The sequence below is a fragment of the Austrofundulus limnaeus genome, unplaced genomic scaffold (assembly GCF_001266775.1).
Source record: "Austrofundulus limnaeus strain Quisiro unplaced genomic scaffold, Austrofundulus_limnaeus-1.0 Scaffold35, whole genome shotgun sequence".
Taxonomy (NCBI): Eukaryota; Metazoa; Chordata; class Actinopteri; order Cyprinodontiformes; family Rivulidae; genus Austrofundulus; species Austrofundulus limnaeus.
Genome location: NW_013952437.1, coordinates 15759 through 28028, shown reverse-complemented (window position 1 = coordinate 28028; position 12270 = coordinate 15759). Strand labels below are relative to the sequence as shown.

The 12270-nt window shown below is 39.7% G+C and overlaps 1 protein-coding gene across 2 annotated transcripts; it reads left to right on the top strand.

Moving 5' to 3' along the window:
* Positions 1-371: 371 nt before the first annotated feature.
* On the top strand, positions 372-11899 carry LOC106516135 (adenosylhomocysteinase 2). Of its 2 annotated transcripts, none has more exons than XM_014006335.1 (18): positions 372-538; positions 664-871; positions 3635-3746; positions 3894-4022; positions 4241-4341; positions 5009-5111; positions 5724-5818; positions 5907-6013; positions 7343-7459; positions 9254-9317; positions 9804-9892; positions 10112-10182; positions 10275-10369; positions 10450-10548; positions 10753-10821; positions 11075-11153; positions 11328-11448; positions 11530-11899. In XM_014006335.1, the coding sequence occupies exons 2-18, from the start codon at positions 692-694 to the stop codon at positions 11534-11536; spliced, it is 1638 nt and encodes a 545-aa protein (XP_013861789.1). In that variant the 5' UTR covers positions 372-538; positions 664-691; the 3' UTR covers positions 11537-11899. The 2 variants fall into 2 exon arrangements, with proteins under 2 accessions (XP_013861789.1, XP_013861788.1); XM_014006334.1 differs by having other exon boundaries at positions 3879-4022.
* The last annotated feature ends 371 nt before the right edge of the window (positions 11900-12270 follow it).

The window sequence follows — 12270 nt, the reverse complement described above, 5'->3', positions numbered from 1 at the left end:
CCCAAAAGGAGGTTCTAGTCCCAACCAGTGGTTTTTGCTCCCCTGCCTGCTGCCTCAGCACACTACAGGATTTCTCAAACATGCATGAATGAGTCAAATTAAGACTCCGGGCATGTTTTGGATGAGAGGATAACATTATAACATGATGTAAAGCTCATAAGTTGATTTTACATGATACAGTATAGCTCCTTTAAAAAAGTCCCTCAAATGTGAAAACAGAGCACCACCTAGTGGACTTATATGGAATTTAACAGTGAAGAAATAAAAGGTTAAAACAGAAAGGAATTTATTGTTTTAAAGGAAGAAGCGTGTTATCCGAGTTACCATGAACGCATCTTAGAACAGGAAACGCCCCGGCAGTCTGTTGGGCTCCGCCCACAAAGTTAGTGAACAGCAGCCCAGTTGACAGCTGAGCCAGCAGCAGCACGACGGCAACCTACGCACCCAAACAGAGGGCATAAAGATACTTTATCATCTCCGAATCCAAGCCGGGTTACACTTTATCAGCCTCTAATCGCGTTTGTTGGTGTTATTTTACGTGCGTGCTGTCCTAAAAAAAGCTTGTCTCTTTCTCTTCCTGTCTGTCCTAACCTGCTAGCTAGCTCGCGTGCCTCTTTTTTTATTTACTACCTGTCTCGACGGCTGTGTTGTGCTTTTGTCCAGGTAAGGCTCACACACAGCTGCCGTGAACATGTCAGACCCGGCCGGGGAGGCGAAGCCGGAGGTGAAACAGGCGAGCAAAGAGGTGAAGGAGAGCGAAAACGTTGCGGAGAAATACTCAGCCATGACCGTGAGCAAAAACAGCGAAATGAACATGGGAGAGCTGTCGTCCGTCTTCAGCGCCGTGCCCACCCACAAGCCTGTCAAAAAGGTGAGACCCCGGTGAAAATACACCAAGTATCGGGTGCCAGAGAGGACATTCAGGCTGTCCAATAATCATATATGTGCTGTTTTTCATCATGACTGAATTATCTGTGCTTGTCATCCCTGATGGACTTTTTATTAGCTACTGCTTCAGTAAATGTTAAAACACTCTTTAGGCATTAAACAGACGGAAATAAAAACTGATAAATTTATACCCTTTTGTAGTTCGTAGTAGTCACAGCTTGGGAAATTAAACTTTAGAACTAGAAGTACTTTATAAAATGCCAACTGGTGAAAGTTGTCTGTCTAAGAATATATTTTATTTCAATCACTCATCCTGAACAGCACATTGGCAACGGTGGAAAGGAACATCCAACAGAACTAGGGCTGCACCGATTAGTTGAAATAATCGATGATGTCGAATTTGTCGACGCAGATTTTTTTTTATTATCGATTCGCTGTTCTTGCAATTCCATTTCGGTACCTAAACGCATCATTGCGACCGTATTAGCATAAGAGTGGTGAGTTTTCCATGCTTGCCCTGAACGCAGCATCGCGCAAGAGCGTAATGACGTCAGCAGCCGCTGCTTCAGTTCAGTCTGAAGCTTGAAAGCCTCGCAGCTCCTGGAGTAAAACTCACTGAACAGACCACCTCTGAATTATCTGGTGGATTAATTATCTTGTGAACACGACGTTCGCTTGCTCAAAGTAAATAAAGTTCCACCACTTTCTTTATTTCATCCACCATTAAACAGAGAGCGGTGTTAGGTCGAGCCACGTTCCCCCATCAGACGGTTCCCCCAGCGTCTCAAACAACAGAGGAGCTTCCCGACACGTCTGACCTAAAGAGCACAAGCAGCCAACAAGTGTTGGACGTGTTCTGGATGTTCAAAACGTAGCTTAAATACCTTTTTATTTATTTTAACCGCATCCTCTTTTGCTTATTTGATTTAGACTTATTTGCCTTCCATGGACCTCTATCACACATTTTTCTAGTGGGGAAATGACATCAATAGAAACACGTGGAGCTGGATTTTAATTTGTGCAATAAGACAAAACAGTCTTGTTGTTTTCCACAGTTTTCACCTTAAAGAAAAAAAGTTACACAACTGATGTTGCAATACAAAGAGTTGGATGTTATCTTTATTTGTTAATTTTTATATATTGAGAAATATGTTAAATAAAAAATAATAAATAAATGTTTATCATATGTTATAGGTTTTCCAGAGAGTGACTTGAATTTTGCATGATTTAGTTCATTTGTTAGATGGTTAACATCTTGCACTATATTTCTTTTAGTTGAATTTTATATGCTTTGGTTGAGATTTTAAATTGATGTTAAATCTTTTAAGCTTTTCTTGTTAAAGAATTGACTCTAGAGTGCATATTTTGTGTCCATGAAAAAACTATTACAGAAAATTTTACAGTATTAAAGAACTGTTCTTGTTAATTTAATGAAAACATCTTAAATATCCTGTGCACTCACATCAGAATAACTTTTAGATTTGTTGTTAGAATAATTGATTAATCGAAAAAATAATCATTAGATTAATTGATTAGAAAATAATCGTTTGGTACAGCACTAAACAGAACCAGGCTCAGTATGGGCAGCCTTCTGCCTCAACTGGTTGTGGTTTGAGAGGTCAGGGTCCAGGCGTAGTTTCTATGGGGAGAAAGACAGAAAAACATGTTATTGACAGAAAAAATTATGAATGCAAACACTGAGCAGAGTGGTTATTACAGCTTTTATCTGCAGATTTGGAAGAAACTGAGCACAACAAGAAAAGTGACGGGAAGTTTAAACCTGCTGATCTTTGTGTTCTAATATTTAGTTTGTCATAAAACTGCTGATACAAAGTGCACCACTTTAGGCTTGAAAGGTCAAAGCATAAATATGGCACACCACCTCGGGTCAAATAATTCATTTCACAATGTAACTCCTACTGTAACTGAGATATTTTCAACTCTGAAACAACAGAAATGTTTGTTTTTTGAACCAACTTTTAAAAAGGCAGATGTTACGACACTTTTAAGGAACAAGGAAGAGTTTGTATTTCTGAGGACTTGAAATGGAAACAGTTACACTTTTTTGAAGCTAAGCTAAAATTGACAAAAGAACAGTAGATTTTAGACTCAGTACTCTGTTTTAAATATATACTGCACAAACATTTAGCTTGAATACCTCAAGTAATAAACTCTGTCAAAAAACGCTGACCTTACTCTGCACAAGGTTATTGGTCTGTCTTTCTTGTTTTATTTCCATTGTTTCACATCCTCATTCTCTTTTTTTAAATTGATTACTTTTTTCCTGCAGTCATGACTAACCTGCCTTTGTTTGCCCAAAACACGTGAAGCTGAAGTTTTGTGAAACTTAGACAAAGCAGTCAGACAATACAACTGAATACAACTCTCTATAATGACCAATCAGATTAAAAGATGTGAATCTTACTTAAAACAAATGAAAACATGTTTTAATGGTAAATAGTAAAGTGTAGCTTTTAGCCCATGTAGGGAGTTTTTTGTTCTCTACAATGTTTATGCACCTTGTCCTGAAAGTTAAGCTGAATGTTTAAGCGCAGAAATAATCCTAATAAATCATATTTTAAATATTGTTTAACAACTTGTTCTTCCTTCATTTTACTCCAGTCAAATTTAGCAAAACTGTAGATCAAAAAAACTTCCAACTGACCTTTTCAAACTGCTTTAAGTTTTGTTTTTTTAATTTAAAATGTCTTTAATCTTTGAGAGTGTGATCTTTATCTCGCTTCAGCAAATCCAGTTTGTGGAGGAAAAGCAGGAGTTCAGCAGGTTTCCCACCAAGGCGGGCCGTCGTTCTCTGTCCCGCTCCATCTCCCAGTCCTCCACCGACAGCTACAGCTCCGGTACGAGGGGCACCAGTCCACTTTAATCTGAAGCGTGACGGTCATCGATACTTCATATTGATTGTTACTGTGAACATTTACAGCTAAAGGTAAAGTTTGAACTGATAAAGTGAATTCACAATTTGATTGCAGCCGCGTCTTATACAGATAGCTCGGATGACGAGACCTCGCCACGGGACAAAACCCAGGTCAACTCCAAGGGCAGCAGTGACTTCTGCATCAAAAACATCAAGCAGGCTGAGTTTGGCAGACGTGAGATCGAGATCGCAGAACAAGGTAAAAAACATCAGCTGAATATTTTTAACTGGTTGTTTCACTTAAAACGACAGAAAATTTTTGTTTTTTCAGTTTCCCTACATATTATACATAATAGGCAGTTTTAAAAACCATGTTTTTACAGTTGTCTGTGATTAAATGTAGAAGAAGCTGCCTTTATAAAAGTTGTGAATATTTTGAGTTTTTTGCATCGTTTTCTCTCCCACTCATGTTTTCAGACATGTCAGCGCTGATTTCACTCAGGAAGCGAGCGCAGACTGAGAAACCTTTGGCGGGAGCCAAAATAGTTGGCTGCACTCACATCACTGCTCAGACTGCTGTAAGATTCATTTATTTATCTTTTGACTATTATTTACCATCAGAGGCTGCAGTTTGTCTTAATGAAGATGCAGGAAAGCTAAAGAACTCTGAATGACTTCACTGAAGTTTGTAGAAGAAACTTAAACTTGATAATGGAAATAAAGCACACAGAAAAAAGGTTAAAATTAGCAAAAAAGAGCTTAAATTAGCAAAAAAGAGCTTAAATTAGCAAAAAATAAAAAGTTAAAGGTTAAAATTAGTAAAACAGTAGCTGAAAACTAATATCAGAAAAATTGTAGCCAAAAGTCAAAACCAGGAAAGTGCTGACTAGAAGCGAACAGTGGCTAGATGCTAAAATTAGCAAAAAACAAAAAGAAAAAAACAGCATAGCAGTGGATTGAAGCGAACAGTTGAAAGTTAAACAATTTTTTATTAGAGTTTAAGTAGCCTAAATGTTTTCATAGATCTGATGAATTTTTTATTTTGATTAGAAAAAATGTTAAATAAGGATAAACCAAAAGTCATGACAGTAATGCTCTAAACGAGCCGAACGTTTTGATATGTGAACGGATAAATCAGCTGAAGGCATGTTGAAGCGCTTGCAGCTGAAAACCGTAAAAWGCTGAGTCATGGTTGACAGTGTAGCACGTACGTGGCGTTCTTGTTAATGTCCCATGTTTTCTCAGGTGTTAGTTGAAACTCTGGCGGCTCTCGGCGCTCAGTGTCGTTGGACTGCGTGTAACATTTACTCAACGCAGAATGAAGTGGCCGCTGCTCTGGCAGAGAGAGGTGAGCAGTGCAGACGACGACGAGCAAGCCTAAATATTAGCAATTAAATCATTTCTGACATTTGAAAACAAACAAACTCATCAGTTCTTTCTGTGAAMTCTAAAACATCCTCCACATTTCTCTTTTACTTGATGACGAATGTTTTKTTCGGAGCAGATCATGATATTTGTAAAACAAACAGAAGATTTCTTTGTCATGCAAACATGTCATTTCTTTAAACCAAGGTTACTGTTTGGATTTGTGTAGTTTTCAAACATTTCTCCCTGCAGAGATCACTGGAACACATTAATAAATATTTATTTAGGTGAAAAACGTGATTTCTGGTTGTCATGTGACTTAGTGTGATAAATCTYTAAGATAGAAAGTGCAAATGTCTGCCAGTTGTTTTAAAACCAACCAATTATAATTGCTGCAGAGAGGGGTGCCTTTTTTCTTTTATGAATGTGTCATTTTCTATTAGTAAACGCGTCAGTAAATTTAGACCTGTACAGCTTATTAAATGGTGTCACTCAGACTCTAACGGAGCCTCTGTTACAGGTGTTTCTGGCCGTAAACGTCAGTGAAAATCAGGAGTTTAATTACCCGGGACATTGTCCTCCTCTAATGTTTCAGGTGTTCCTGTGTTTGCCTGGAAGGGGGAGTCCGAGGACGACTTCTGGTGGTGTATTGACCGCTGTGTCAACACTGAGGGTTGGCAGCCCAACATGGTTCGTAGGAAAAACAATTCTCCACATGTACAAAATGTATAATGAAAAAAGGCCATGGCAGCAGTGAAAATATTTTTTGCCTCAGTAGATCCTTGATGATGGAGGAGATCTGACTCACTGGGTGTACAAGAAGTACCRGAACGTCTTTAAGAAGATCCGGGGGATTGTAGAGGAGAGCGTTACAGGAGTTCACAGGTATCCACACTGATATGAGCTTTTTTTTAAAGGGATTCACGATTAGTTGTAACATTAGACTTAATTTGATAAACATATATTTTAACTGTAAAATAAAGACTGCAAAAATACTGTAGGCTGTTTAGTTTTAATAATTTTTAAACTAAAAGTTTAAAAATGCATTATACGGACGGGGTCATTTTATTTACACGCAAAGCATTCTGGGTAAATGATGACGTGAATAGGTCCTCGGTGTGAGCGAGCTATATCCACCCTGAAGGTTAATCTTGGACAACATCTGATGATTGACTCTTAAATGAAACCAGAGAGCGTTGACAGAGAGGAGAAGGTAGAAATGACTCAGCCTGTAACTGAAAATATGGATGGAGGACAACAGAGCTGCTTCATGGAAGAAGAACCTCAGCTTAGCCTGTTAGCTTTAGCGTTAGCCCCGATGCTATCACCATATTTATGCATTAGCTCAGCGTTACACATTCTCCTCTCGTCACTGAGGTCCTCCATCCACATGACAGAGAGGGGAACACAAAAATGACTCAGACTAAAACTGAAAATATGGATGGAGGACTTCAGTTTAGCTTGTTTGTCGCGCTAGCACAGAACTAGTACACACAGTATAAGGCAATATAGCATCAGTGCTAAAGCTAAAGCTAACAGGCTAAGCTGAGGTTCTTCTAGGGGCAGCTGTGGTGTAGTGGTAGAGCAGCCAGCCTGGGACCAGAAAGTCACAGGTTCGACTCTCCGCCATGCCCACATGTCATGGTGTCCTTGAGCAAGACACCTAAGCCTAACTATTCCCCGGGCGCTTACATAGCTGCCTGCTGCTCCACTTGGGTGTTTCTCACGTGTGATGGGGTCAAATGCAGAGCACAAATTTCGTCATTGTGTGGGAACATACACTGATGATCAATAAAGCACCTTTACCTTCTTCCATGAAGCAGCTCTGTTGTCCTCCATCCATATATTCAGTTKCAGGCTGAGTCATTTCTACCTTCTCCTCTCTGTCAACGCTCTCTGGTTTCATTTAAAAGAGTCAATCATCACATATTGTCCAAGATTAACCTTCAGGGTGGATATAGCTCGCTCACACAGAGGACCTATCAACGTCATCATTTACCCAGAATGCTTTGTGTGTAAATAAATAGCTCAGTCCGTATTAAGATATATTTTTTAAGATTTACAAAACTAAACAACCTACAGTATTTTTACAGTCTTTATTTTACAGTTAAAATAAATGTTTATCAAATAAAGTCTTAACATTACAACTAATCAGGGATCCCTTTAAACATATTTAGAGACAAACATAATATTGCCTCTTTTATTATTTTCTAGGTTGTATCAGCTTTCTAAAGCMGGGAAACTGTGTGTGCCAGCTATGAATGTGAACGACTCTGTGACGAAGCAGAAGTTTGACAATCTTTACTGCTGCAGGGAGTCCATCTTGGATGGGTGAGTAAACTCTGGTTTAAAGGGAGCAGCCGGTTTACATGCAAAGTCTATGATGGACGTGCCTCTAGAGGACGTGTGGCGTGCAAGGAATGCGGAAGGTGCGGTAGAGCATTTTCCGTGCATGGGGTGCGGCAAAAGCAGCAGACGCTCGGGTTCAAAAATCTGAACTTTCACCGCTCGACGCATCTTGACAACCAATCAGAGAGACTCATTTTTCCATGTGACAGTTTCCTGAATGTTGCACACAAACAGACGGACAGGAGCTCTTTAGCTGAAATCGACAGTCTGTAGTTGGTGTTCTGGCTGGAGATATCAGCACCGATGTGGGTCAGCAGTTCGTTAAACTGACCGCGGTGGTAAACTGGGCTCGGGACAAAAAATAATTTGTCAGCTCGCAGCCCCTGGAGTGAAACTAACCGAACAAACCACCTCTAAATCTTCTGGTGAATTAATTCTCTGCTGTGCGCAACGTTCGCTTGCTCTTTAGTAAGTAAAGCAAAGCAAAGCCATTTTCTTTATTTTATCTTTATTTCATCCACCGTTGAGACAGACTGGGAAAAAAACGACACGCTCGTCTCTCTTCAGACGTGTGTCTAGTCTGTGAACGTAGCGCGTCCAACTTGAGGCGTTGGGCACTTTTTTGCTGCTCAAAACACGTTGGGTGTGAACGTACCATTACAGGTGCTTGTTAAAAAACTGTTTTTATTTTGGATGTTACTTATGATTTCTCATCATGACTTGTGCACTCAGTTTATATACACTGGCCCGGCCAAATAAAGTCACCACCTGGATTTAGTGCTATGATGTGGGGTTCCTGCAGTTGGTCAGGTTTAGGTTCAGCAACAGTCTGTGCTCAAAGAATGAGGTCAGCTGAGCTGAATATACTGAATGACCAGGTTATTCCATCAATGAATTGTTTCTTCCCTGATGGCACGGCCATATTACAAGATGACAATGCGAGGATTCATCGGGCTTTTATTGTGAAAGAGTGGTTCAGGGAGCATGAGACATCATTTTCACACATGGATTGGCTCCACAGAGTCCTGTGAGAATCTTTGGGATGTGTTGGAGAAGGTCAGACTCTACCATCATCAGTGCAAGATCTTGGTGAAAAATTAATGCAAKTCTGGATGGAAATAAATCTTGTGACATTGCAGAAGCTTATTGAAACAATGCTACAGGGAATGCGTCCTGTAATCAAAGCTAAAGGTGGTCCAAAGAAATATTAGTGTTTGTTTTTGTCCAGTTAGTGTATAACCTTGTCTTTAAAAACTGAAAGAAATGATTATTAAAATAAAGTAGTCATTTAAAAACATAAATTTTAAGGACATGCCACCACAAGGCCTGATTATTCAAGCACATTTTTCTTTGTATAAAACTCTCAGCTCCTAATACTGCGTGAAACAGACTGTGATCACAACTGTTAGGTCTGCTACTCTTCTGGTAATATCACCATGGCAGCATATGAATAATGTGTTGTTCTTTAACAGCGTATGAGTCTCTATGAACAGGATCAGCACATTCTAAGCTCCCCACTTTTAATGAACTAATCCTTCTGATTAATTATTGTCAAAGTAAACTGCTGTCCTGCAGCTGACGTTCATCTGTTTGATGCATGATTGGGAGGATTTTAAATATCTGCCTTGAAAAGGAAAAAAAAAGGAAATCTGTCACTGTGAAGAGTTTTTATTTATTCTATAATTTGTGTGGAGAAATGTTTGACTTTTCATACAAGTTGTCAGGTTTCTTTCACTTCCACAAACGGTGCTATTTTTATGTCTCAAATCTCTGTAGCTTGAAGCGAACCACAGATGTCATGTTTGGAGGCAAACAGGTGGTGGTGTGTGGCTACGGTGAGGTGAGAGACTTTATGTATTATTAATTATCAACACTAATCCTTATCATAATGTCGTGGAAATACAACCGCTGGCAAAAATGATGGAATCATGGAAAAACACTGCACCATTAGTCCTTTGTTGCATGTGTAAACAGGCCTAGATATCAGATTTAATCTGATGCAGGTGTTTGTTTTTGAACGGATCACATGGTATTCCCTTACTTGAATTAAAAAAAATTGTGGCTGACTACATTTATATAGTACTTTTTTTTAATTTAATGCCAGAAGATTGACATTTTAAACAAGAAGATGTTTTTGTGGCATCATATCTGTAGTTTTATTTATTTGTATGTGAAATAAAACAGCTGAACATCCTCTAAGAGTGATGTTTGTTTCATTTTTGCCAGAGGTTTTATTCATGTTGAGTTTTAGCTTTGATTACTTTCAAACAAGCGATTGATCATATCTGTAATTTTAAACCATGTGTGTTATTCTGTTTTGTTTCAGGTTGGAAAAGGTTGTTCTGCAGCTCTGAAAGCTCTGGGAGCCGTTGTCTACGTCACTGAGATTGATCCCATCTGTGCCTTGCAGGCCTGGTGAGGGATGCTCAACATCCTGAATGTTTATGAACCAGGAAGATGGTGTCGAGACTAACATACACACACAGAGGCTCGAGCTGTTTAAACATTTCTGTTAGACTCATTGCTTAAACAACAATCTTTAACTTAAGTTCACAACTTCCTTCATTTAAATGAATTAGAGCTGGTAAGAAGTTCAGACTAAATGAGACTGAGTCTCTTCTCTCTGTTTACCAGCATGGATGGATTCAGAGTGGTGAAGCTGAATGAGGTCATTCGCCACGTCGACGTTATCATCACCTGCACCGGTAACCAGCATGGGATTACGCTTTCAGACACCATTCCCTCTGGTGCTCTGTTTATTCAAGATCATTAAAGATCTGTCTGTGTCTCTCTGCAGGGAATAAAAATGTGGTGACCAGAGACCAGCTGGATCGGATGAAGAACGGTTCTATGGTCTGCAACATGGGACACTCCAACACAGAGATCGATGTGGTAAACTAAAAACATTAAACGTGTTCAAGTCGCACACAAAGACGATTGAGATCCTGACCGAGCTGTCTCGACTCTTCCAGGCGAGCCTGCGGACCCCTGAGCTGACGTGGGAACGAGTCCGCTCTCAGGTGGACCACATCGTCTGGCCCGATGGGAAGAGAGTCATCCTGCTGGCAGAGGTCAGACGCTGCTTAATAAATACAGAAAATCTGCTGAAGATGCCAGATCTTTATTGTCCTTTATGTGTTGGTCTCATTTTCTAACTAATCTATAGTTTATTGGACAGTAACTTTTCCATTCATGACAGTACTTTCAGCACGTGCTAACACTTGAGCTACGTAGCATTATAAGATGTTTCTTTGACATGTTGACTCGTTCTACAGGGCCGGCTGCTGAACCTAAGCTGCTCCACCGTTCCTACCTTTGTTCTGTCCATCACAGCCACCACTCAGGTATGAAAACACAACCTTTACCTCTGAGGGTTAGTGGGGTTAGCAGGGCTTGTGGGATTAACTGAGCTCTCCTCACTGTTTTTTCATTTTCTGCAATTAATGTGACCGCTCTGGCAGATAAGCTCTTTATCTGACCTGGAAATGTCAGAGTATGCAGGTCACTCGTGGCTAAACTGACTCAGTTTACAGGCTTTCATTATTTTCTTTTGTAATGTTTTCTTTTATAACGGCGTTATGTTACATGTTGTTTTAGGCCCTGGCCCTGATTGAATTGTACAACGCTCCAGAGGGACGCTACAAACAAGATGTTTACCTGCTTCCCAAAAAAATGGGTGAGGAAATGACTGCTTAACATGGTTTTTATTTTCAGAATTTGTAAGAAATATTGTTTTTGTTTTAAGCAGTGAGACTTTAACACATGAAATTATTTGCTAACATGCTGTATCTGCTTAATAAAACTAACTCCTGCAAGCAAATTATGGATAAACGATCATTTCCTCTTTCAGATGAGTACGTTGCCAGTTTGCATTTGGCCACTTTCGACGCCCACCTGACCGAGCTGACAGACGAGCAGGCCAAGTATCTGGGTTTGAACAAGAACGGCCCATTCAAACCAAACTACTACAGGTACACGTCCTGAACAAGCACCATTCACAATCAAACTAAATAAAAAATACTTAAACTTTCATCTGCTCTTGTTTTTCACAGGTATTAACCTGCCAAAACCATTTCAGAACACCTACATGTGGATGCTTCTGTTACCCATCCTCCAGAAAATGGAAAGATTACATCTATATTATACCTTCCATTCTTCACCGGATGCACAGCCCATAAAAAGACACATTTTATTGGATTTGGCGGTTTTTCTTTTCATTAACTTGCTGCTTTTTACAGACGATGCACGTGGCACTTAGCTGGGTATAAAATGTTAACGTCACCACAGCACTCAGATGTCTGATAGAAGTTCTGTTGCACACGTTTCTGGACCTGCTGGTTCCTGTTTGATAGCTACTGAGTGCTCTGGGAGTTATGTGCCAAATGACTGTGAGAGTGGAGGGCTAACATATATTGATTAGAACTCAGTTAAAACTTAAAAGGGCAATTTTTAAAAAACATTATATTAATACTTTCTGAGATTTACAGTGGGGAAAATAAGTATTTAGTCAGTCACCAATTGTGCAAGTTCTCCCACTTAAAAAGATGAGAGAGGCCTGTAATTTATGGGGTTCCATTTGTGCCAAAATTATGTTGTTGCGCCGTTGTTTGTGTTCTTATACCTTGTGTTGACACAGAACGTCGGTTTGTTCTGTCTAACACCATGTTTATGTCGTTCACTTTGTCTTCACGTCATGTTGTTAGACCATGTTGTTGAATATCTGCTGTTACTACATGCTGTCACGTGTTGTTGTCTGCTCTGTTGTTACTACTTGTTGTCACGTGTTGTTGTCT